At 35.0% G+C, this 27,657-nt stretch overlaps 1 protein-coding gene and 1 long non-coding RNA gene across 4 annotated transcripts; both read right to left on the reverse strand.

Annotated features, from left to right (window-relative positions):
• Positions 1-4,245: 4,245 nt before the first annotated feature.
• LOC113336927 lies at positions 4,246-5,370 on the reverse strand. Its single transcript, XR_003354050.1, has 3 exons — positions 4,998-5,370; positions 4,635-4,742; positions 4,246-4,525 (listed from the first exon to the last, which is right to left on the reverse strand). It is a non-coding gene; the product is annotated as an uncharacterized LOC113336927 (long non-coding RNA).
• A 2,360-nt stretch (positions 5,371-7,730) lies between these two features.
• Positions 7,731-10,977, reverse strand: LOC113336732. 3 transcript variants are annotated; one of them, XM_026582402.1, is made up of 8 exons: positions 10,358-10,977; positions 9,761-9,936; positions 9,156-9,377; positions 8,938-9,024; positions 8,600-8,746; positions 8,449-8,475; positions 8,184-8,279; positions 7,731-8,036 (listed from the first exon to the last, which is right to left on the reverse strand). In XM_026582402.1, the coding sequence occupies exons 2-8, from the start codon at positions 9,914-9,916 to the stop codon at positions 7,836-7,838; spliced, it is 936 nt and encodes a 311-aa protein (XP_026438187.1). In that variant the 5' UTR covers positions 9,917-9,936; positions 10,358-10,977; the 3' UTR covers positions 7,731-7,835. The 3 variants fall into 3 exon arrangements, with proteins under 3 accessions (XP_026438187.1, XP_026438185.1, XP_026438186.1); XM_026582400.1 differs by lacking the exon at positions 10,358-10,977 and having other exon boundaries at positions 9,761-10,110; XM_026582401.1 differs by lacking the exons at positions 8,449-8,475; positions 10,358-10,977 and having other exon boundaries at positions 9,761-10,110.
• Positions 10,978-27,657: the final 16,680 nt, after the last annotated feature.

Consider the following 27,657-nt stretch of genomic DNA (forward strand, 5'->3'; position numbering starts at 1 on the left):
TTGAGGATTTAGCTTTGCCGCCATAAAATGTCCTTCAAGATGCTCCGGACGAGGGTGGTTATGACGACCTTCCATAACCTTGTAGAGAACCCATCCATCCAAATATTGGTTGTAATTAAATGCTAGCTTGAAGGGGAATTTAATATTGGTTGTTCTTCCTACTTGTCTTTCCTTTATAAACATAACCCTTCGTCTTGTGGCTTTTCCCGGGATCACCGCTTCTCTCACAAACCATTTCAAAGCGAGTTTTTCTTTCTCTCCCATTCAATACTAATACGTACATGTCTTTTTGTGCATGTTGTCTAGCCCAACTCTTTGCATCTTCCGGAGTTGTGAATACCAAGTCATTCATGCAGTGATAGGATGTGTCATCGTACAAAATACCAACCGGGGAAGGTTGGTTTTCCATTGGTTCAATTGGATCACATGGAACCTACAAGTAATAGCACAACGTCAATACCATAAACATTTAACACTTAAAGTTCGGTAATACCATAAACATTTAACACTTAAAGTCACAGTATATATTTCGGTTAGGAGAATTTTTTTTCTAACTCTAGAACTGGTAACCGAATTTCCAAAATAAGAACCGTTCATTGTGCTCGCAACTCTTAGGCCAATATCTGTTTACCAAATTTACAAAATAAGAACAGTTCGGTATGCTCGCAAAACAATTTCTCGTAACCGAACTATATTTTTCCTTTGAAAGAATGAGTTCGGTTTTGTCGATAATTTCACTGGGTAACCGAACTGTTGAAATAATTTGTTCGGTATGCTCGCAAAAAAATTTCTCGAAACCGAACTCTATTTTTCCTTTGAAAGAATGAGTTCGGTTTTGTCGATAATTTCACTGGATAACCGAACTGTTGAAATAGTTTGTTCGGTATGCTCGCAAAAAAATTTCTCTTAACCGAACTCTATTTTTCCTTGTAAACAAGGTTGTTCAGGTGAAGAAAAATGGCTACATCGAAATATGATGTTGGGGCCATAAAATCTGAACAACTCTTGTTTACAAATGTATTTGGGCCTTACCGAACTCTGTATTTAGATTTTCTTTGTGAAAGTTCGGCAATGAAACTGAAAAACTCGACAAAACCGAACTCAATAGTTCGGTAACAAAGGTATTGATATCGACTAAACCGAACTATGCACTGTAAACTCTATAAAAATAGTTCGGTTACATGTTCTGGGGATTGCATAACCGAACTCTAAAAAACCACCATTAACATGTAGTTCGGTTACCTGCATGTGCTAAATTTAGCAACCGAACTACACATTAAGTACAATTCGGTTACCTCGCAAGCTAAATTTGGTTACTGAACTAAGTTGACCTAACCGAGATTTTTCCAGAAAATTTGAGTTTGGCCAAATTTTTGCAAAATTCAAGCTACATTAATAAAATATGAGGCATACCTGAGTACCCATAGCTTCATCTTCAGGTTGTGGCTGATAAAATCCATCATATGTTTGGTTAGGTTGAGTTTGGTGCAAAAAGCTTTCATCATCTAACAAATAACTCATTTCTGGATCATTAGAAGTATTGAAAAATACATTATGAGGTGAAGGGGGTTCTGATTCTGAGGATGAGGTATCATCACATGAATCACTCAAATCATAATTAGTAAACTCAAAAAAAGATTTTTTGGGTTCACCCATCTTCTTCTTCATATTTCCTCCTTCTTATTCTTATCTCTCAATAATAATGTTATAACAAAACAATCCCACTAATATAACTCATTAATCACTCATCACTTACTAATCATTACACTAATACTTATCATTTATCACACTACCTAAGTTTATCATCAAGGGTAAAATAGGTATTTTAAAAAATCAGATAAGGGGTGACTCAAAAATTACTACCAATGTCCACCCCAAAAACTTGAGAGTAGTCCCCCCGATTTTTTGAGTAGTCCCCGAAAGACCGTTCTATTTAGAACCATAATATTGGGCATACCAAAATCTTCCAAGGCATATTGAATGAAGACAAAAAAGGTTGTGAAATAGCAAAATCAGATAACCCCTTAACCCAAAATTTTTTTAATGGCAAATCTGCCCTTTACGTATTAGTGTTAATAATTTTGATTAGTGATTAAATATTTTGTTTAGTGATTAAAATAATTTTTAGAATTATAAGAGTTGTTTAGATGAAAAATTTGAGGAAAAAAAATCAAAGTTTTGGTTTGGTTAAGAAGGAGAGAAATAGAAGGAGAAAGTGTGAAAATTCTAATTCTTGATTCAATGGAGGATGAGGAGGGTCAGCATTCATCTACAAAACCTAGGAAAATACATATCAACTACAACAATGATCCAAAAATGGCGATTTCTTAGATTATGAGAATGATTTTACACCCACTCAAACTCAAGCTCAAACTCAAACATAAACTCAAGATGATGATTTTTATGAGCCAAATCCTGATGATGAAGACATTGATGAGGAACCCAATGCTTCTAATACACAGGTACACTTATATCCTATACTTAATCTCACTTCTATAGCTCTCAATTATCAAAAGTTAGGTTTTTTGAATCATGGTTCGGCGAAACAGGATGAGGTTCGGCTCACATCTATGAGCCGAATCTACCAATTGATGAACGGTTCGGCTTACTGAATCTGTTTACTGCATGCGCCGAACCTATAATTTCCAATTCCAACCCTTTTGCTAGACACTAGTTCGGCTTATATGAAAGTTTCATAGTAAGCCGAACAACATCCTGAATAGCCCGGAATAGAATCATTACTAATTCGGCTTATATATCCAAAATTGTATGTGCCGAACATAATTTTTTAATTTCTGGGTTGAAATATTGTTACTAGTTCGGCACATATGGAGAATATCGTATCAGCCGAAACCTCTTATGTTCAAGGTTCGGCACATAATATGATTATCGTCTGAGACGAACATTAATTTGTTAATTTTTGGGTTAAAATATTGTTCTTGGTTCGGCACATATTGAGGATATCGTATAAGCCGAAACCTGTAAATGTTTATAGTTCGGCACATAATGTGATTATCGAATGCGCCGAACCTTGTTATTATATTCCCTTTCTAGTGTTTAACCTTGTGATATTCTTTGTAGATCGTTCTTGGACCCATGGAAAATCAACCTGATCCAGTAGACATAATTCACGAGGATACTAAGGATCAGCCTTTTTGTAGGATGAACCAAACAAAAAAAGTGAAAATTACTAAAAATGTTAAGAAAGTGAAGTCTAATGATGGAGAATACTAAGGTCCATATTAAACTCATTAAAATGAATTAGATCTTATCTTCAACTTCAAGAGAATGAAAAGACAAACATAACGCAAAAAGAATGAGGTCATTCCGACATCGGACGAAAAAGTTATGGACAAAACAAGATCGAAAAACTTGAGTGTGCAAAGAGAAGGTTCGGCTGATAACTCAACAACATGAGCTAGCCGAACCTAGAGCCTGCAAATCAATATTTTCGAAGTGTTTACAGAGAGAGGTTCGGCTTGAAAGTGATCTAATCGAGTCAGCCGAACCTGACAACCACCTGGGGTAAATTTCACTTCTCAGGTTCGGCCGGGAAGGTTTGCAAGGTATTAGCCGAACCTGGCACTGTTCTGGGACGTATTCAATACACATTTTGGGGTTCGGCTAAAAATTGACATTTACGGTTTAGCCGAACTGTTCATATACACTTTCAGGGAGAAATTTCAAGAACAGTTCGGCTCAAAACTCAACTCAATTATCAGCCGAACCCGCTACTGTAACCGTCAAAAACCCTAAGTTTTTAGCAATTTAACCCATTTAATCCATGAAAAACAACAAATAAAAGACTGGGTTTGTAGGGAATACCTTATTATCCTCATTTTAGTATTTGGAGCTTCAAATGGTTGAATTTTCGATTCAATTTCCGGTTCAATTATAGTTTTTACACCTTCATCTTCAATTGGTTCTTCTTCTTTAATTCATGGATTGGAAGAGGATTTAGAACACCTGACGTTTGCTTTTTTCTTTGTACGATCCATTATATAGTTCAATTTAACCGATGATCGAATTTTCACGAATCGATAATTAATTACAGTGATGCAAAAAAAAATCTGAGAGAAAAGGAAGGAGGTTTAGCTGGAGGAAGAAGAAGAGATGTTTAGGATAGTTTATTTTTTGATTTTAAGTTCAAGGGTATATAGGTAATTGAACTACCCAATAGACACCCCTTATAAGGTCACCTAGGATGAGAAAATTAGTTTGTATGCCTTGAAAGTTTTTGGTATGCCTAAAATCATAGTTCTCTATTTATACTGTTACGGAAAGTTAGGTTGAGGCCTAAAAAGAAATTCTTACTTACAGGCCCAAACTTCTTATTTACAGGCCCAAAATATTTTGAGAAAACAATCAAATAGCATAAAAGTTGAGTATTCGCTAGCACATTGCAGCCACGGTTATATGATCTCGCCTGCCATTGATAAATTCTTGAAAGAGCATGTCAAATTCCCCTTTCCTGTTGACTTCCCTTATTTTCTGGAAGAAACGGAAGTAATAGTGTGTGTTGTGTCTACGGCACAAACAAGAAGCTCGTTACCATCCATGTATATAGAATTCAAAAAAAAAAAAAAAAAAAAAAAAAAAAAAAAAAAAAAGCGGATACAGGGAGAAGCATTTACATCTCCAGAAGAATCTGTGCCAGCATCTTCTGAACATTGATCAATGCTCATGTGTGATTCTTGCAAATATAGCAGCCACAGTTATCAACAATAGGTGATGCATCTTTCCTGAAGTGTCGAAGAAACAACATATATTAGCAAATACAGCAAGTGATATCATATCACCCAGAACCTGTAAATATAAATAATAACCTACTACAAGAAGTATCCGTAAAGTTCAACTTCTAATGATTTTTATCCAACTTCTAATGATTTTTATCAATAGGAGTATGCTAGAGAAAAGAGTTTTCCATCAATATCAAACAGATGAAACTTTTGGAAGGTTCTTTAAGAGTATGCAGCTTTTGTGCTCCCTTCCGTTACCTCGCCAAAAATATGCCTGAGTGCTGACGCCATTTCTTATTGCTTACTAAGTACCCCATTCCTCGAAAGAAGTTTTTACGGGATCCCGATCCACCAAAATTTTAACTTCTGGTTCCGGCGAACGAATAATCATTGAGTCCTCCTCTTTCCGGACAACACATACAAAGAGACCTGCCAACAGTCAAGTAATTAGTGAACTTCTGAAATCTATTTATAACTGAGTAATGTTATAAAGACCACATCACATGCCACGAATTCTCAGCCAACAGAGACATGCCGCATCAGAAATGTGGCCAGCTGGGATCATTTACTTAGCTGCTGAATTTCAGTGTTGTAGTCAAATTACTTTATGCCAAAATCTAAAATGAGGATTGGTAGTAGAACAACATATGATAAACTCACCTATATGTAAATTGTAGCTTGTCAGTAACATAGGTATCACTCTTATATGAATCAGAAAACCCACTTCTGTGAGTTGGTAGATATACCTGCACGCCAGCAAGAGTTAATGGACCTGAAGCTTAACAAAAGGATGATTGATTTCTATAGAATCACGTACTTGAATCGAAAAGATCAATTCCTGCCGCAACACCTTGTAAGATCTCCTCTGCAGAAATAAAACAAGACATGAATGGCGTTATCAATTAATGACCACTGTCTGGAGATAAGATACAAGCCCCTAAAGAGAAAAATGTCTCTGTTCCATAAGTTAACTTATGCAACTGTGCAAGACAATTAGGAAACATAAAGTACGAAGATTGACAACATGTGCCTGAAAGTCTTAAGCCCACAAATCTGGCGCAGCTTTTCTTTTGGCAAATTGTCCTGAAGTATGACTGTCAATGTTAGCTCTCTAGAAATGATCAAACTGAGTTGCCAAAACATGTAGCTCAAAGCCTCAAACCATGACTAGAAATGATCATTAACACATATCCTGAAGCTAATGATGGACATATCTGGTGTGCCATTACACCTCAAACAATTAACCTGTTGCATTGATTGAAGTACAAACCAAAAAAGGGGAAAGAAAAAGAACTAGAATACGGCCGTTATTTCTGTTATTTTCCGTTAGTAACAGTCGTTATGGTTGTTCTTGACCATTATTGGGTGTTCTTCACTGTTGTTGACAGTTCTTGAGAACGACGGGAGACCATTCCCATTATAACACTCATTCTTGTAACAATAACCTGTTGCACTCAACCCAACTGCACTTCTTCTTCATTGGCAAACACTAACTGGATCTGTTACACCTACTTAGATTCTACGGTCTAAACACAGCTCAACAAGTTCATGTTTCTTTCTTTCAGAATCTTTATGTCTCAAAACCTAAACTACATTAAACTGTCAAAGTTATAGATTTTCAGCCAGGTGTTGCTACGAGAAGCTCCCAGAAACAAGATATCGACATGAACATCATATTAGAACATGCGAGAATTAAACTAACAAAAGAGAAATGTAATACTCAGATATCTCAACCCGGCAAAGATTCTATTTAAAACAACAACGGCTAACCAAATCAATCTCCATGCACCAGCCAGAATAGGCATTACTATCTCCCACACAAAAAAAAGGGTTTTATACATACGTAGTACAGTGTAAATGTGATCATTTTACCAACACTCATTTTTACAAGTAACTCGTTTTCAATTTTGTTTCCAATCTGATGCAGCAGTAGATACTTCAGCTAAAAGGTAAAATTGAACCAAAAGATAACTTATCACCAACTAACCCGAATAGCGAATCTAACAAAACACCACAAGGACCGATTCCAAAGAAAAGAATGGCTGCTGAAACTTCATTGATGGGGAATCCTGTTCCCGTCAAGCCGCATAAGCTGTGAAGGATAAGCTGGTGGGAAGAGATGCATTAGAGTGAAGGGAATAGATCTGTCATCGACGCCTCATCATCTGATACATTGATTTTAAGATTTCTCTCTCTTTGGTTGCTTTTTATTTCTGCTAATTCAATCACTCCACGCAATGCTGACTGCCAATACCTCAAATTATGCTGAAATTAACACTTTATTTCTTTCCTAAATTGTGAACTTTTCCGAGTCCGCCTTTACCAAACAAATTCATTCATTGGTAATTGTTCTTCCAACACCTTCCATATCTTTTACAGGTATATAAAGTGACTGCGACTGCGTGTTTCTTGATCTTGTTTTACTATTTCCGATGATACCTCTTTGATTATCTATCTACTCATCAGATATTCTGCATAGAAATGGAAGAAGACGAACAAGTTTGACTCTCTCTCTCTCTCTCTCTCTCTCTCTCTCTCTCTTTCAAGTATATACAGGGTTAGGGTTCAGTACACCACTTAAATTACTCCAATCTACCTACGACGTTCTTTTTGTATTTACCATTTTACCCAGTGGTTAAGGGCAGGATATACTAGAGTCGTGACAGGCTCACTGAGTGTGGTGGATTAGAAGTGTGGTACAAGGGAATCCCGGTGCTGCGGGTCCTGGCCTCCTGGGAATGTCCAAGAATAAGAGATGCATATTGTGGCTTCCTTGGTGCTCATGCTGTGCGTTTAGGTGTAATGGCAAACCACATGGCTGAAGTTTCTGCTATGGTGGGTGGTTTGGAATGCGCATTTAACTTTGGTGTTCATACAGAGTAAAAGTAGTTTCTGATTCATGCAGTGCTAGAGAGGCTCTTAAAAGTGTCAATAAAGGAAACATGGTCAGACCAAGGTGGAGCAGGAAACATAATAATGGCGTACAAACAATTACTTTGACAGACATAAAAGCCAGTATTTCTATTAAAAATGTCGTATTAACAAATTTGTGATGGTGCAGGTGAGGAAAATGGTGAATATACATCAATCCAATCCTTACAGATCATCAACATTAATAGTATTCTCTATCGTGTCAATGCAGAAGGCGACAGACTTACGGGAAGACATAGCTTCTGCAACTTTTGACCGAACTCTTTCATGACGACGCAAAAGTAGAATTGTGTTTAGTACAGCCCACCTCACCTGTGAATCCGCTTTCTTCTGCGTAAACCCCAAGCCTTTAAGTAAGCTGTCTAACTGTTACATTCAGAAAACAAAATATGGATTAAACAACATCACACCACTTGCAGGCATACCGGGTAAAGAAAATTGCCAATTGAATGTTTCATGTTTACAGCAAGCACTTGGCAAGATGGAACTCAAGTCCTAGCAGTTTAAGCCAACCTGGTAAATATCAGATAAGCCGCCTTCAGAGTATCCATATAAAAGATATTCCGTCGCAACACCTGCCAGTGCTATACATGCGAACCTGTCCAACATCTGTGGATCAAAAATGTTTCCCGCTTTGAGATAAGAACCTCTGAGGAAAAATAAATTCGCCAGAAACGTGTTGCAATATTTTTTGAAGATTTACAACACAAAAACACAAGTATTCCATTTACTAATGATATCAATTCGATTGAAAGATCATACATTACTAAAATCTAACCTTGGATGAAAGCTTTCCTGAATCAACCTGCCAAGTATGGCAACAAAATAAGATAACCAAGAAGGTTACACCAATGAAACATCTTACATGGTGGCAGATGCCAACACTACAGATAAGTAGAGAAACAAAAACAACCCAAGTCTGGACTTACTTCTTCACGGAACTCAATGTCCACGAAAGCTGTTCCAGCTTGAACATTGAGAGATCCTTCTTTCCTCAAAGCTTCTAAACTTGTCAGGGTATATCCCTTCGGAAGGATTCCAAGCAAGTAAGCTATCAAAAAGTGACCAGCTTCATGCTGCAGAAACATTTCACTCTCTCATTTCTTCAAGAAGTGAAGTAATTCTACAGAAATGTTCAGTACTAGTCTCATAACAACTATACCACTTATCCAAATGCATAACCAATAACAGCAGTCTTACACAAATTGCTCTTTGATTGATTTCACATTTTATTATCCTAGAGAAAGAGAAGGAACTCGGATCTTACTTGTACAACTCTGTTACGGTACTTTTGACTCACGGCATGACCAATTGTATCGATCACTAGGCTACTAAATCCTCCACTGAAAGTTACCTGTGAAACAACCAATATCATGTGTCATATGAAAGTGGAGTATACCTAAACCGATCCGCCTCTAAGCACTCTCTAGAGTCTTAGTCAACTAGCATCAGAAGAAAAGGTTATTAGATAACTGAAATGCTTACAGAATCTAGAGTGGCCAAAAATAACAATCCCACAGAGATGAAGAGAATTTGTTGCTGGGTCAAGCCAAATAGAGCCCATGCAGATACCCCTCCTAAAACAGCGGCAACTTGAAGATACCTTTCTATTGAACCAAGTGTCCCATCAACTGGTGAAAGAATTGCTGAAGCATCAATGCCATTCAGCTTCAGTTCATCCAAGGTGTAGAGCCTCGGGGGATCTGTCTTGCAGGAAATACAATTAAACACAAAACAAAACATTCCTTTCAAACGATCCATCCTACTTTTCGGACGACGGAAATCAAACAATCACCCATTGACAATCAGAACTCAATTGACACAATCCACCATAACAAACACCACTATTCTGTAAACACAAAATGAATCCCATTCTCCATAACTTTGCATAATTTGGAAGGGCTTATGAGAAACCCACTCAAGAATTCGACATAAGTAATTGACGAACACCCAATTCTATCTGAAATCTTTCTTAAGACTAGAAGAGCTCTGTGCTCCAGATATAACACTATATAAAGGTTGTGCTAGTATGGAAACTTCAATACAGAAGGCACCAACCTCTGAATAAAAATACGAAATAAAACAGTTACCTGCCTTGCTGTGCCAAAGCAACAAAGACCACCGGGTTTTCCCTGCAACTCCTTGATAAGGCTTAATGCTGCTCTTTCATCTCCTTTCATCAGCTCTTCATCAACTTGCTCCAATACTTTCCACCGCAGAGCAGTGGGTTCAGTAGAATTTACCATTTTAACTGTCCTGACCTTCACTGGAGAACAAGATAAGAACCCGCCGTAATATATTACCATTCCCATATCGTCCGTAAAACACTAACTTCTCGAGAAGAAAGTAGACCCAGAATCAAAAATTGAAAATTCATCAAACATAAAATGGAGTTCATTCAAAATTGAAGTTTTCTAAAATGCACAAAATTTTAGCTTGTGATGTCTGTTTCAAAGAATTTCTCAACCACACAAATAAAAACAAAATAGAGATAAAATACACAATAGTGGGACAAAAAATGATAGCTTTAGGGATTTCTTTTTTTTTCCCGTTTTTTGAAGCAAGATTAATATTTTAGGAAGTGGCTACGGTTTTTTTTTTCTTTTTTTTTGTGTGTGTGAAGCATAGAAGTGGCTATGTTTAAGGGTACAAAAAATCGGACCCTCCTGGAATCGGTGGAACCATACCTGTTTTTGTACCGAATCGAGGAAGGGGTATAGATGACGGTCCAAAAACTGAGAAACGACCTCTAGGGGTACAGGCACATGGTCTTATTCATGTCTGGTACCATCTCATCCTGTTTGTATCGACTAATACTGACCATTAGATTTAGAGATTTAATCTTCTACACTTCTCTGCTTCCATCTGGAGTTCTTCTACACCTTCATAAACTCGTCTTCGCAGTCACATCGGATAGCAGTAATCAATACTGGCAGCAACCCAGCTCTTTGTACGTCTGTTTTTCTGACCTTGGTTTGCTACTTCCCATTACTTCTTCCTCCACCGGCAGCCAGAGCAAGAACGAATTACTCCCACAACACTTTGTTCTTATCTCATCAACACTGAATTACTTCCCTTGCTCCATCTCGATCAAACAGCACCATACTAGTTTGATACCACAGCTCCAGTTTCTCTCTATCTTCTTAAGAGTCTTGCAGTGCAACAACTGCAGGACTATTCTGGCCAAGTAGTTCATCTCTGTCCGTTCAAATCGGGTCACAGCATCAACTCCTTGAATCTCATCACCCTCCGACGTCCATAGCACCTGAGCCTCTATAGTCTTCTTCATATTATTGAGTTCATGAAAGCTTGGTTGTTTGCCATCTCGTAAACATCTCTCCATGCACGAGTAAGAACAGGGACGGAGCTATGTAGAGCTCAGGGGTGGCCCCCGCTCCCTCTATTTCTGATTAATTCATTTGTGATTCCTTAAAATTCTTATTAATTAAAAATAAATCTCTTAATAAGTCCTTTTTAAATAATTTTCTTTTCAAATTTGTCCTCCTTATATGGAATTTCTGGCTCCGTCCTGAGTAAGAATTGAATCACGTTCACACAAGCTGCCTCTGTGAACCGGATAAAGAAATGAGACTTTCCTTTCTGTTTGATAAAGAAAGCAACTTGGATGCTCCCCATATATATATAGTTATAATGAAGCCACGTCTCACTTCTTTCCCTTAACAGCTTAGTGGACTCGCATGCTGGGAATGATAAAGAAATTGTTTCTTGCATTCGGTGATTTTCTGGCTTCGAAACTGACGGGAAAATCTGTCTGGAATTCTGACAGAAAGTACCGACTGGTATCGGAATCGTGTCTGGTACCGTATTTGTCCCAAATGGTATCGAAATCGAGGACAGAGGTACAGGTACCAGTCCAAAATCTAAGAACCGAGACTAGGGAGGTACAGGTACTCGGCCTCGACAAGAACCGAGCCGAACCGTGTGCACCCTTAGCTATGTTATTGAGATCAAATGGGACTATAAAATGGGAATATGATGTAAGGGCAATTCCTATGGTAATGAACAATTTTTTTTTCCGTTGAGCCACATGGATGAACAAACATGTTTTCCCATTATGGGAAACCAAGGTAAAATAAACAAATCTGATATTTTAGGGTCCCACTGGTGATTTTATTAATATAAACTAATAAGAGTTGGGTCCCACCGATTATTTAACTAATAAAATAAATAATAAAAAATAAACCCTAAATATAATAACCGGATTTGAAGAGAGAATTTGTGAGGGGTGCTCAAGCTTCCAACTCCAGCGTTTCCTCTTCCAACGCCCGCGTTTTTCCTACCAACGCCCGGTTGTACGTCAAGCGCGCCCTACATGTTCCAACTCACTCAACAAACCAACAAATTTGTAGGTTTGTACATGCATTTTTCATGTTTGTTGAGTCCATAATAGGAACAAAATGAACTAACTTTGATTTTTCTCATTCCATAGGAACTGCTCTAACAAAAAACATGAAATACGATGAGAATCTCTGTACAGTAAAACCTTTGTATAAAAATATCAATGAGAACGCATAAAATATTCTTATATAGAGTTTTATTTTTTTGATAAAAGGAAATATTATAAAACTAGAGAATACCTTACATTGTTTTGATTACATAATACACTTAACCATCGTTCTTTTCTAGATTTATCCCAACATCTAGAGTCGACATGCACATCTGCATATCTATTGAGGAACTTAGTTAAATTGTCCGCTAAACTATTACATGAACTCCGAATATATACAAAAGAAGAACTAACAAGAAATTTTTTGAAATCTAAAGTTTGGAGCAGAATAGATTTCGATATCCAATTGACAACAAAATTATTCTTCCTTATACTGTTAACTACATTCTGGTTGTCATTGAGAAAGATTAATCTCTCATCTCTGCGATCTTGGACCCATCTTGATGCTTCTCTACACACTTGGACTCAGCTTCTTCATCACTTGAACACCATCCTGTCCCTCCTGAAAAGTTGAAAAGCAGAACATTGTTATTCACTTTATTCCATACACAAATTTCTTAGTTTTATGTTTAAACGCAGCGTCAAGGTAAATATACGAAGCACTCTGCAACCCAACACAACTATCATGAACACAGATTGGGTGTGTTACACTATACACATATGGAAGTTTTTGACCTCTAGCAATATATTGCTTCGTACTCAGATATTGAGTAATGTCTTTCTTGACAAACTCAATCAGATCACAAGGGTTAGGCCTGACCTTGTCGAAAACAACTCTACATTTATATTTCCAAATATACCAGAGAACATAAGCATAATAACCTCTATTAACACAGTCTTTAAGCCATAAACACACTACTCTTTGTAATAAATATTAGTAGCTTTATAGAAGTTAATTGATAGGGATAACCCCCTCCAAATAGCTTCAGAAAAAACACATTTAGTCAAAAGATGGTCTACACTGTCACTGACCATGTTATTGCATAAGGGGCGTTGAATATAAATATGGGTATATCTACCCAATATCTCCCTAATAGGCAGGCAATCACTTAAAGTTTTCCATAAGAAAATTTTGACTCTAGGCATTATGTTTAGATTCCATATACCTTTCAGTTTAACAGGAACATTAACATGATTCCTATCACATAAGAAATTATAGGCAGACTTCACAGAAACTGAGCCATCCCTAGTACCTATCCATTTCATAGTATCTTTCTTAGTGGTATCACAAGCAGGTTAAAGCAACTTAATGCTTTTAACAGTATCATTGTCGATGACATTGAGAATCAGATTAAAGTTCCATTTACCTCGGACATTAATTAAACCAGAGACTTTTGCGACTAAATGCATGTTGTTATTGTTCTTTAGTTTAGGACTTTCACCTTTAGGCAACCATTTATCTGTCCATATCTCTATGTCTTTACCATTACCCAACAACCAACAGTGGTTATCTTTAATAATATCCAGACCCTTACATATACTAGTCCAGACCCAAGACTTAACATATTTTTTCTAATACTTAAGGGATTCAGAGTTTGGAAAGCATTTATGTTTAAGAATGATGCACCAAGGTTTATCTGGATTCTCAATCAGGTGCCACGCAAGTCTATTAAGCAGAGCTAGATTAAATTTATAAGGGATTTTAATTCCTAAGCCACCATTAGCTTTACTAGAGAAAATGAAGTACCAAGCCTTAATCAACAAACCTCTATTACTCCTGCTTTTCTTCCTCCAAAAGTCTTTTTGTAAAGCATCTTATTTATCTAAGGTTTTCTTAGGGAGAAGAAAACACATCATCTATTACATGGGCATAGAACTAGTGATAGAAAATATGAGAGTAGTTTTACCTGCTAGTGACAAAAATATGGCTTTCCAGACTTGCACTCTACTATAAACTTTATCTAACATATTCTAATAATTAAATCTTTCAGATCTATTAAAAAACAGGGGAGCTCCTAAGTAAGTATCATTCTTAGTTCTTCTACCAACTTTGAGGATTCTAGCTAACAATTTACAGTGTTTTTTTCTACTTTTTTTGCTAAAGTAAATTCCAGATTTCTGGTAATTTATAACCTGACCAGAAGAATCACTAAAAATTTAAGAGTATCAAGTAGATTCCTAGCTTGAACTATTATAGCAGATGTGAATAGAAATGAGTCATCAACAAAAAATAAGTGGGATACAAGGGAAATTTTTAATAACTTATATACCAGAAACTTTACCACTGGATTCAGCAAAAAGGAGAAGCTTAGACAGAGCTTCCATACATATAATGAAAATATAGGATGACATAGGGTCACCCTGTCTAATCCCTTTAGTGGGGAAAAAAAGATTCACCTGGTGAGCCATTAACAAGAAAAAAAGACATACAATTATAAATAAGATCACCGAAATCATTGGAAAAGCCAAAAAATTTAAAGACAAAGACCACAAAGTCCCATTGAATCCTGTCAAAGGCTCTAGTGGGATCTTGTTTAAGAGCCATATTACCACTTTTTATTTTACTGGTATTCATGGTGTGTAGAATTTCATGAGCTAAAACTATATTATCCGTAATTTGTCTATTACGGATGAAGGCAAATTGGTTTTGAGAGATAATTTTTTCTAACAAAGGTTTAATCCTGTTTGGAATAATTTTTATCACTATCTTATAAAGGGCATTACTAAGACTAATAGGTCCGAAATCACTAGGTGTTTTAGTTTTAGGTACAAGGGTAATGAAAGAATGATTAACTTTTTGGTTAAAGCATTTATCCTTAAAAACTTTCTGGACCCAGGGGACAATGTCATATTTAAGTAGGTCCCAATGTTGTTGATAAAACCGGGGGAAGCCATCAGGGCCAGGAGCCCCCCAAGCATTCATCATAAATAGGGCATCCTTAATTTCAGATTCACTAGGTATTTCATTCAGTTTATTATTATCATTAGTATTTATAGATGATTTTAAAATCTCATCAAAGATAGGATCAATGTCATTTTCATTAGAGTTAGCAATACTCTTAAAGTGATCAGTTAGCATAGAGATTAACTGTTGCTACCGATCCTTCAATCCAAAGGCCAGAGCTATCTCTTAGAGTATGAATTCTATTATACCTATTTCTATCTGAGGCATACTGATGAATTTTTTGTGTGTTATTGTCATGTTCATTTATCAATTTTTCTTTCACATTCTGTCCCCAGTAAGATTTTTCAATCTCATACCAGTTAGACAATTCATTATGTAACTGATCAATCCTAACTTTTGTTTATAACCTATGTGGTTTTTTGTTCACATTTTCAATAGCCCCAAGAATGTTGGTTATGTTTTTAAAGATGTTACCAAAGTCAGATTTATTCCAAGATCTAAGGTCATATTCTAAGTTTTTTAGAGTTTTAAAGAGGTTACTACTTTTAGTTTTACTTGTTTGTATAGATTTTTCTATTACATTCCTATAGTTCTCATGATCCATCCAACATTTTATATATCTATAAAGTTTCATGCATTTATCATTGATTGGAAATGTTTCTAGTAAAATTGGGGCATGGTCTGAAGCTACTCTGGTAAGATGTTTATAACATGACTTTGGAAACATTTCTAGCCACTTATGATTTACTAAAACCCTATCAATTCTCTCTTTAATGTGTTGGTTAGCAGTTCTTTTATTAGCCCATGTAAAAGGAAGGCCAGTAAAATTAAGATCGACTAGACCTAGTGACTGGATACAGTGAAAGACATAAAAAAATCAACTGGTGGATGGACTATTTCGACATTCTTTGTCGTCTTTATGAAGGATAAAATTCATATCACCTATAATATCCCAAGGAACATTCATATTACTAATGTTTTTAATGAAATCTCATTGCTCATCTCTAAGGTTATTATCTAAGGCACCATACATAAAAGCAATAAAGACATTCATATTATTTTTAAACACCTAGAAATGAAAAACATTATCTTTAAAAGAGATGAGTCTAGTATAAACTCCTTGATTCCAAGCAATAGCAAATCCACCTGATCTGCCAATAGAGGGCATGATGAACAGTCTTTAACTTTTAGCCTTTTAAACACCTTTTCGACTACTAACATATTAACTTTAGTTTCAAACAAGAAAATCATATCTAGATTATGTGATTTACTTAGATGTTTTAAATGATCTTGCTTCAAAGTTGCCATAATTCCCTGTAGATTCTAGGATAAGATCTTGAAATCATACCCATAATCTCTATTTTCCATAACCATGTACAAAATCAACATTTTCTTATAGAAAGGCAAGTAACTATTGATGATGCATTCTATAAATAGATAAGTATGAATGAAGATATAGAAAAGGACATTCCTCATGTAAATATTCTTAATTAAAGACATGATTACTAAAAACTTTCAGTCTATTGAGACGTTTCTCAAATCCATTATTTGCTTTAACTCTGAAATTAAAAAAAAAAGTGACATATTTATATTGTGAGTTTTTTTGCTTAGATAATTTATTTGATATTGTATAGGATAAGCTCTAATACCCTGAAGATTTCAGGATAAAACTCAAAAGCCATAACCCCTTGCTCTGTCTTCCAAGATAATTTGAAGGAAAGAGTTATAAATATAAAAAAAATCAAGTTTACGACACAACTCTTGATAAGGATATAAATACGAGTTATTTTAGTTGTTAAAATATGGGCATGAAAGTTAGTTAAAACATAATGTACACATATAGGTTGGAGAAATAACATGTCTATAATATTGTTAATAACATTCTTGTAAAAATACTGATAAAAAGAAATTTGACTGGATAAAATAGACCAAGATTTACCTCCATTTGTTCCATGGGAGAGGGACCATCAGTGTTGATTACTGCTTCAACCACTTCAAAGTCAGTTGCTTTGTTGTTGTTTTTTGTGTATAATTCTGCTAGTTCAGGAACCTCTGCTTCCTTGTTGTTATCTTTTTGCAGATTTGCACAGTCTGTTAAGTTTTCTTCCTCCACTATTATTCCCCTTAACTTGACCTTTTTCCAAACTTCCCCCAACTCCATCCTCATTAAGTACCTTTGCTGCCATAAAGTTTGGAATTTCATTTGCTTCAGCTTCAACTTCCAACCATTCTTCAACTATTTCATTCTTATCCTTCCCATCACCCTTTTCATTTATGACTACACTATTTCTCATTCCCCAAATGGAGTACTGGCTTAACATTCTAAACCAATTAACTTGTTTCTTCTTTTGAATGTTTTTTTTTAAAGCTTCTTTATCCTTTATTTCATTGTTCTTTTGAATCACAAAGGCAGAATTTAACTTTCAAAGCAGTCTTCAGGTGTTCTCCTGTGATGAATCTTCTGTCTCCAATAACACCTACTTCACCAACAGATTTTTTGATTACATCTCTCACATAAACACTAGGTTTGCTGCTCTTTGCTTCATTGTTTTTCTCAGTTAGCTTTCCTCCATTATAGGTTCCTCCTTCATTAAGTATTGCTTCTTTTTGATAATCCTCTTCAACATCTATTCATCTTATTTTACTTCCCCTATTGATGTAATCAACCTTATCAATTTCACTGTCATAAATTATGAGATTTGCTGTTGTACTAGCCAAAGAATCCATTCTTCTACTGTTATAAGAAGAAATCCCAATACTTTCAATTGTATTTTCCTCCTCTTCATAAACAAATACTTTAGGGAAGTTTTTCTTGTACTCCTCCCATTTTGATAAACATTTTTCTTTTGAATGCTTACCATCAACATGCCAGCAGTCTCTGCATGTTCCATGAGGGATTTCCAAGAAGAAAATCTTCAACTTTATTGTTTCTCTGTCTCTGTCATTTATGATAACCACTTTCACCTGATGCACCAGAGCCTTTGTTATATCAACCAGCACATGAGTCGTATATTCTCCATTCTTGTTGAGAGGACTAGTAAGAGTATAGACTCTTCCCACTTTATCAGCTATTTGCTTTGCAACATAACCCTTCTCTACCAAATCACTTCTCAAGTCAAATTTGATCCAATAGTCTTGAGAATCAAATAAAATTCCTCCATTTTAGTGTCACTACTCCAAAGCCTCATAATGAGAAGTATCCCATGAATTATATTTGGTATTGAATAGATTACAACAACAAAATCACTAGGATTAGAAAATCTGATGATGAAAATTTTGGGATCTTTGTTTTTTGGATAATTAGCCTTCATGTTGGAGCCCAAGCTTTATTTAGAGCATAAGACATTTCCCCTATCTTTAACCCTCTTTGATCATATCTCCTCTTAATCTATTTAAACAACTTGACCACAACTCTAGCATATTTTCCTCGATCTATTACGATACCTGTTATGCGCAGGAAATCTACATAGTATCTGAAAGAGTCAGATAAAGGATTATCTTGATCTTGGAGAAAAATGGTTAAGTGAGCTATGTAGTTTTCAGTAGGAATGTCAGAAATTTCTACTGAAATTTTTTGTAATCAAAGGCTATGAAAGTTTGGAAGAGCTTCTGAGAAAAGAATGTTGAAGAGAAATTTGGGTTTTTGATTCTTGTAGGCTTTTGGGAAATGTTTAATATAGTCTCTACTCTTACATGCCAATAGTGTTTCGTGTTTACTGAAACTTCTTGCCACTTGTAAAAAAGTATCGTAGTTTCCAAAGTTGGGAGAGCTATCTTTCCAGACATGAGTGTAAGAGGTGATGTAATCAAATAAAATCCCATACACAATCTTCAGCTTCATACTCAGATGTACATTAATGGTTATGCTTTCCTCATGAGGCTTGTCGAGTGTATTAACATATTTGTCTTCAAGTAAAAGTTTTGATTCCTTACTTGCGAATGAAGAAAAATCTCCGCCATATCCAACACCAACCAAGGAAAACTATAGCAGTAACTGTAGCTTTCCTTCATCTCTCGAATTCGAGCAACTAACCTGAATTGGTCTCAACCGAGCATCATCTCCAGCAATCCTCTCCCTAGAGAGAACAAACATCAGATGAAAAATGGTTAATGTTAGAAAACAATTTTGTTCATGGTGAATCAGGAAATTAAATTCGAAAAAATGGAGAAAAGAAAATAGAATTAAATTGGAACAGGAACTAAGAACAGGAGGCCAATTTAAACATAAATTGAAACAAATAAGGACTTTTTATCGGGCGAATTTTAAAAAAAATTGCAGGAAGTTTTGAACGAAAATTAGAAAAACTAGAAAACTTAAAAACCGCTGAAACAGGGAAAAAGATGAAGAAAAGGTTAAGTAAAACCAATAAAATCAAACTAGAATTGAAAAGTATCTAGGAACGAAGGGGGAAGAGATTTTTTGAAAAAATTATCGAAGAAATTTGGTAAGGAAATAATTATTTGAAGATATGAAAGAACACTGAGTTGACTCGAGCTTTATCGCCGATTCGCAGAGTCTCTCGGATCAAAAAAAACTTAATCAATCAGCAAAATAATTATTTCATATAGAGTTTTACTTGAAAAAGATAAAAGGTGTGTAACAAATACATATAAATGAAATATGATAAACAAATATCTATATTAAAATATTTTAAAAAAAAATGAAGCATAAAAGTGACTATGTTATTGAGAGAAAATGGGATTATAAAATGGGAATCTGGTGTAACAAAAAACATGAAGTACATTGAGAATCTATGTACAGTGAAACCTCTGTGTAAAAATATTAATAGGGACGCACAAAAATATTCTTATGTATAGAGTTTTACTTGACAAAGATAAAAGGTTAATTTTAACATACTTATGTAATAAATACATATAATTGAAATATGATAAACAAATATCTATCTTAAGATATTCAAATTATTCATAAGATTTTTATTTCTTTTATTATGTATGTAAAAGTTGGATGTAGTTTGCCATAACTTATACAATCGTCAATCGACAATCATATAATGATGAAATGGTTCAGAATAAATACCTAAACAGGATAATCCTCCTTCACCTTAGATATGTTGGGAACCCGTTGCTCGGTGAAAAAGATACCTTAGCGTCCTTGGTAAAGTTGCTGGATCAATTACTTGACCGTTGTTATAGTATGTATATTTTCCAACTTCTTATTGTTTTCTGGAGAGGTAATGTGCAACAAAATTTACTTTTCTTGGAGTATGCTTAAAAATGGATGCATCATTAAACCCGAATAAAGCTCCATTCTTAAATCTCTCTCTTCATCTTTAAAATTAAGTTTTATCTCTCCGAAAACTCGATGAAATTGATCAATAATTTGTTGGTACATGTGTATATTATAAATCGCATAATTACCAAACTTCGTCAATTCTGATTCATTCCTAGAAGAAGAGTTAAGTATTATCCCACCATTGTTTTTTTAACATATTTTTTTATAATCTGTCAAAGCGGCAGGAACCAAGATACTCTTATTGAATTAACAACATGGGGGAAGGCTCTTCCCTAACAAATCTTCAAATAATATCAGATTATTTTTATATGAAGGCAAAATGATTATAATGAAACCCAAAAAAATATTACTTTTTCCAATATAAAGTTTAGAATAGGAAATTCTTTTTTTCATAGGATAGGTCTAGCTATTCAAAAAGGCGTTGATGCCCAGCTTGTTGCTCGGCTACCGACTAACTCATTGTAAAACCTTATATTTAATATTATTATGAATATATATAAAGTTTATTCATATTTATAACTGGCCTAAATTGGAACATGGCATTATTATATGGAGGTTATATTATATTTTACTTTGCTTCGGTACATTACTGCAACGGATATGATGATACACTCATTTTTGTAGTTCACAATTCTGAACTTAAGTAATACTGTGAGTTTCATGATATATTTTTATAAGAAACAAAGAATGAAAATTCCTCGTCAAATTTGCAGCATTGGCACCTGTAGCTAGGACCTAACCAATTTCCACCAGCTCTTCTCAAGTTGAATCAAGAAATGAGGAAACGCTACAAACAAAAAAACGTGGAAATAGTAACGAGTGAACAACCTGTTTCAGGTGTTGTTTCTTTGTTTTGGCTCATCCAAAATCCTTTCTTCCGATATACTTTTTCAAGTGAAATATCGGGTTGTCTCCAATATTATGAAGATTTGGTTATTAAAATGTAAAACGCCTCGTTTATGGTGTTTTTGGTGTTAGATTGATGTTATGCGTTTAGATGAAATTATAGATGTCACCATGTTTTATTGTACTCACACTTTTTTTTCATTTTCCGATTGTATATTTTAGAAAACGCCGGATGATAAGTATCATGAACTAAGTGATTTTTGTCATCCAGAAAGTGTTGTGGGCAAAGAAATGACCAAAAAAAAAAACTCAACTAAAGTACCAAAAACATAAAATACATTGAGAATCGTCATATTTTGCTTTGCTTCAATACATTATTGCAACTGGAAATGATGATATGATCATTATATACTTCACAATTCTGAACTTAGGTGACACAAGGAATATATAAGTCGTAATAAGTATAATAGTCAATTTTGTATTGACTTTGCCATATAAACTTTCAGTTATTTAAGTTATGTATAACTGACAGTATAATCATCTCAATTGTACGTTTCCGACTTTCAGTTATCTCTTTGTTATAAATGTGTCCTAAAACAGCCCCTCTCTGTAACATTTTCTACGAAAATAAATTATTATTCTTCTCTGTCTTCATTTTACTTATCCAGATTATCCTAGAATTCAATAATTCTCATGTTATCAGATGGGGTAACTATCCAAAGTCAAACAACAACGAAAGCTCAATAATTCTCACAACAATTTTTAACTTCTGAAAGAATTAGGGTAATATCAATTCAACAGTTTTCCCTGGATGAAGCTAGGGTTCTTGAGTAAAATTTTATGGTAACTAAAAGAACGGGTAATTACAACAAAAGCAACAGGAATATCAATAATAATAAAGGAAATTTGCAAAATACTCAAATCAACAACGAAATGTTTACTTCCGATATAAATTTTATTTCTTGTTCTCTTCCTTTTACTAATATTACGGATTTTGTTTCTATGAAACTAGATTCCAAAAACTATATTTTGTGGCTCAATCAAATTAAGGGTGTTTTGGTTTCTACTGACCTGTATGGGTATGCAGATGGTGAAAAGAGTGAACCACCACAAAAGGTTAATTTTAGTGGATGGTATTGAAACTATTAATTCAGAATAGGTTTCTTGGAGAAGGTTATATAGGTTTGTTTTAACTTGTCTTAATGCAATTTTTACATCAATTGTAAGTGGTGATGCTCTTGGTCTATATACAACAAAAGAAATATGGGATTTCCTTGAAACAAGTTTTAGAACACAATTTCTTGCAAGGAAAAACATGTTAGAACTCAATTGCTTAGTTTTAAGAAGGAAAACCAATCAATTGTGATTTACCTTTAGAAGATTACATCTGTAGCTGCTTCTTTAGCATCAATTGGAGAGAAGGTTAGTGACGATGATTTAATGATGTTTGTGATGAATGTACTGCATAACAATTGTGATTTTTTATTTATTTCATTATCATAATATATGGAGAATCCTTATGCTGAGGCATATCCTTATCATCACTATCATCAGAGTCATTTTTTTAGGAGGACACGATTATGTGTCTTGTTTGATGATGACGAGAGATCTTTTGAGACACATTTATTCCTTTTCAGAAGAATATTCTAAATTGTCTTGTGATAAGAGACACGTAATTATCAATATCTTCGTCTGAGAATTCATAGTTATCAACATGACATTTCTCAGAAGCACTAACACTTTCACCTTTATCAAGTATTTCAGTATTCTGTAAAACTTTGAAAGGAATGTATTTTCTGGCCTTCGTATACTGTTCATGATCAAAGATCTTTAAGTTTCCAATGAGGATACTTCTGGGAAGTGTTGAAAGATTGTTTCCTTTAGTGATGACATGTTTCTTATACTAGTATCGAGCTGGCAAATATCTCTGAATTTTCATCACAATATCCTTTTCAGAAATAGTCTTACCTTATGCATGTGAGGCATTCACTATCTTAGTGAACTTGTGATTAAGTTCATCAAACGAATCTTCAATATCCGCCATCTGGGAGTTAGGTTTTGAAGCCTTGCAATTCCTTTTCTGAGGTATTCCCTTCAAATACGATTTTTGAGATATCCCAAGATAGCTTCTATGTAGAGCACCTAGACACATGATGTTGAAGATATTGGTTTATGGCATGTATAATAGCATTGAATCCATCAGAATTATGTTTGTAAAGATGATTTAAGTTTAATTATATGTATTTATGTCCTTGGCAACAGTTATATCGTCTTGTCGAACTGTTAAAGGAACACACCCCTTTACAACAAGAACCCATGTTTAAACGTCACTAGATTAAATAACAGAGTGCATAACTACTTTCACCATAAGTAATTTGTGACATCGGAAGCTAGTGGTACGTTACTTAATAGAGATTAAACTATTTTCCTCGATTAAAAAGCCACAAACACAGACTTTCAGGTTTAATGGTATTTGTCTGCTCTGATACTAATTGAAAAGGAGAGTGAAAAAATGGGGATCTAACAACTACACCCAATATTTCACTTAGAAATCTGTATGGACTAACTCCAATATACTTTCAAGAGAATCAACTAGGCAGACATACTCAATCTTAAGAAAAGTATATCAAAGAGTTATATCTCCGTTTCTTAATGTAATCGGAAAATCAAACAGATAGAAATCTGTGAGACTGATTATTATAAGAAACAACTTGGACGGTATCAAAAACCAATATCCAAGTGTCAATAAATGTAATCAACAACCAAAGGTTGGAATTCTTAATGTATTAAGCCGCTATAAACACTAGCCTACTCCAAGTTAACTTCAGACTGGAATGTAGTTGAGCCCTAACCAACCTCACAGTGATCAAGGTACAGTCGCGTTCCTTACGCCTCTAGAACCACGCTGGATTCTGCGCACTTGATTTTCTTAGCTTATATCATCCACAACTAAGAATTGCTACGACCCAAATTCGAAGACTTGATAAACCAATCTGTCTCACACAGAAAGGTCTATTGAATAGATAAATCTGTCTCCCACGGATATACCTATGAGTTTTGTTCCGTATTTTGATAAATCAAGGTGAACATGAACCAATTGATATACTCGACTTATATTCCCGAACTACAGTCTAGAAATATCAGTCACCTCACAATAATCTTAATCGTATGGTAGCGAAACAAGATATTGTGGAATCACAAACGATGAGACGAAGATGTTTGTGACTAGTTTTTATCTTGCCTATCGTAGATTAAATCTTTAACAAATCTTAGAGAAGATAGTACTCAACACGATAGAAAACAGCAAGATCAGAACACGCAACTACAAAGAAAATAATTGGGTCTATCTTCACAATCCCAATGAAGTCTTCAAGTCTTTTTTTTTTGATAAACTAAAATTTTATTGATTAACCAAGAATCTGGTTTTGATCTTGAGCTAAAAGATTACAAATATCTTTCTCAAAGTTATCAAACTTTAGCATATCAAATGCTGAAACTCTAACACTTCTGGCTATTGAGTTAGCGAATTGATTGTCATCTCTACTAACAAAAGTAAATTTGCAGGATTGAAAAATCAAACTTAAATGTTTCATTTCTCTAGCTAAACTTTTGTTCTCCCATTGCACTCCCCATATGTCTTCAGTGACTACTTGAGCATCAGCTTCAATATGTATATCATCCAGCTTCAATTCCTTAGCCCATAATAATGCTTCTCGTACTTCTAGGCATTCTCCTTGCTCGGGATTCAGGACTCCATGCTTGAAACTACCTCGGATCCCATCGTAGTTACATGCATGATCGCTTAAAGCAATCTCAGTTCCATTCTGATTAGTATTATGATCAAAAGACGTATCCACATTAAACTTCGCAATGCCTTGTGCAGGAGGACACCAGTTAGAGATGTTATTTGACTACTGTTTATATTTTCATGCAGATGCGAATTTAAATGATACTGAATTCTATTGATAGAAGAAATAGGGTTTAGAGAAACTCCCTGAAAGATGGCGTCGCATCTGTCTTTCCAGATAATCCATGCACCAATCATGCATGTGATCAATAGTCGTTCATTGGTAGCAGTAATACCAACTCTAAACCAGCTAAGAACCCATTCAGATACACTCCCACAATTTCCTATAACTGTATCAATATCTATATTGATTCCTCTCCGGACAGCTCTAGCATGTCTGCAATCAAATAATAAGTGCTCAATCGTTTCCTCTTCTCTTACACAAGCTCCGCATTCAATTTCCAGATCAAGGTTATGAGTTGCTAGTTTATATCTGGTAGGGTGACAACCATGCATGCACTTCCAAGAGAAAAGATTTATTCTATGAGCAACACTGCAACTCCACAGGGTTTTCCAAATTTCTGGCTGAATATTTGCTCCATTAATTTGAGAGTCATTAGAGCTTCTTGTGAGGTGATTATAATCACTTTTAACTGAGAACTTCCCATCTTTAGCTGGTGTTCAAAGCATGATATCTTCTTTGGAAGTGTCAATAAAGATTTCCTGAATTTGCTTAGAAGTATTAGAATCAAACAGGGAATCTAGAAGAGGTATATTCCAAGTACCTGCATCTGAAATGATCATCTCATCAACACTTTCATAGAATCTGTGCATATCATTCATTGGAGTTGGTTGATGATTCAAACCTGGCACCCATTTATCCTTCCAAATTTTTTTCCTTCTGCCATTATTGATTTCCATGAAGTGGTTCTTTTGAATGATCTGTAAACCTTTTGTGATACTATTCCACATGTAAGAGCAGTTTTTGGCTTCAATATTTTGATGAAGAAGATTACCATATTTGAAGTATTTGCTTCCCAGAATCTATACCCATAGCTGCTCTTCTTCAGTGCATATCCTCCAAGCTAGTTTGGTAAGCGATGCAAGATTGAGTTTCTCCATGTCCCTGAAGGCAAGTCCCCCATGATCCTTTGACTTACAAAGTTGAGAGTAAGACAGAGGATTAAAACCTCTATTGGAAGAATGACCCCAAAAAAATTTCCTTTGAATTGTAGTTAATTTCCCCATGAGCTGATTAGGTAACTTAAAAGAATCCATTTGGTAAGCAGGTAAGGAATTAAGGACATGTTTTATCATGGTGGATCTGCCTGATTGTGAGAGAGAAGTAGAAGACCACACAGACAATCTGTTGTTGAAATTATCTTATATGGACTTGAAAGCTTCTTGTTTAGAGTGTCCAAGAATAAGAGGAGAATCTAAAATACCTCTCATTTGAATTCATGATCTTCACACCCAATATTTGTGTAAGAGTTGATGCAACATCTGCTTTTGTATTCTTGCTGAAATGTACAGCAGATTTATCAAAATTGATAACCTATCCTGACTGAGTGCTGAGGTTGTGAAGTAGTTCAAGAAGATTATTAACTGAATCCAAATTTTCTTGAGTGAAAATCAAGCAGTCATCTGCAAATAACAGATGATTAACGGCCGGAGAATTAGAAGCCACTTTAATGCCTTTTATGTTGTTGTTTTGTTGAGAAGTAACAAGATGTCTTGATAAGAACTCCATAGCTAGAATAAACAAGTAGGGAGAAATAGGATCTCCTTGCCTAATTCATCTTTGAAGGATGAAACTCTTCACATGGGGAACCATTGAGAATAACAGATAAATTTGTAGTGCTAATGCACTGATAGATAAGTTCATAGAATTCTTCATTGAAACCAAAGTATCTTAAGACTTTGATGAGAAAATTGCACTCTAATCTATCAAATGCTTTAGACATATCAAGATGAAGAGCTAACCAACCAATTTGCCCTCTTTTCTTCTTCATAGAATGAATTATCTCCTGTGCAATGACAATGTTATCACTGATGAGTCTTCCAGAAACATAAGCAGCTTGATATGGAGAAATAATTTTCTCCAATAATGGCTTCATTCTGTTTACAAGAATTTTGGAAATAATCTTATATGAAGTATTGCATAATCCAATGGGCCTATAATCTGCATCACAAAGAGCTTTCTTTTTCTTAGGAATCAAAGAGACATAAGTTTTATTGATTTCCTTAAAGAGATGCCTTGTTTGGAAGAACCTTGAAACCATAAGACACACATCACCACCAACCACATTCCATTAACTTTTATAGAAGCTAGCTTGAAACTCTTCTGGATCTGGAGCGCTCCAATTCTCCATACTTTTAAGAGTATTGAAGATTTCTTCATTGCCCGGAATTCTAGTAAGATTCAGATTGTCTTCATAAGAAATAATAGTTGGAAGAATTGAGAAAAGTCCTTCATCCAGCTGAGGAGTGAATTATGAGTTAATAGCTTGGAAATGTTTGGTCAGATGCGAAGCAATGTCTTTCCTTGTATGAAGCCAAATTCCATTGTGATCTTGAACAGAGTCAATATTGTTCCTGGATCTCTTTCTATTGATTTTTGTACAGAAGCACTTGGTTTTATTATCCATATCCTTGATGAAGTTGTCTCTGGCCTTTTGTTGTAGGAATTCATTTTGTATTTTGTGCCACCTACTCAGGTCCTTGTTGATTCTCAGAATGTGCTCATTAGTATCAAAACTAGGTGACTTGCTCTGAAAAATATTAAGT

The sequence above is a fragment of the Papaver somniferum genome, unplaced genomic scaffold (assembly GCF_003573695.1).
Source record: "Papaver somniferum cultivar HN1 unplaced genomic scaffold, ASM357369v1 unplaced-scaffold_154, whole genome shotgun sequence".
Taxonomy (NCBI): domain Eukaryota; kingdom Viridiplantae; phylum Streptophyta; class Magnoliopsida; order Ranunculales; family Papaveraceae; genus Papaver; species Papaver somniferum.

Excerpts from the sequence above, each read along its gene's own strand:
- LOC113336732 (XM_026582400.1), bottom strand. The coding sequence starts at position 9,982 with ATGGGAATGGTAATATATTACGGCGGGTTCTTATCTTGTTCTCCAGTG. Across the intron at positions 9,025-9,155 it reads TTTTGGCCACTCTAGATTCT|GTAACTTTCAGTGGAGGATT; the intron begins GTAAGCATTTCA and ends GTTGTTTCACAG. Across the intron at positions 8,476-8,599 it reads ACATTGAGTTCCGTGAAGAA|GTTGATTCAGGAAAGCTTTC; the intron begins GTAAGTCCAGAC and ends CATACTTGGCAG.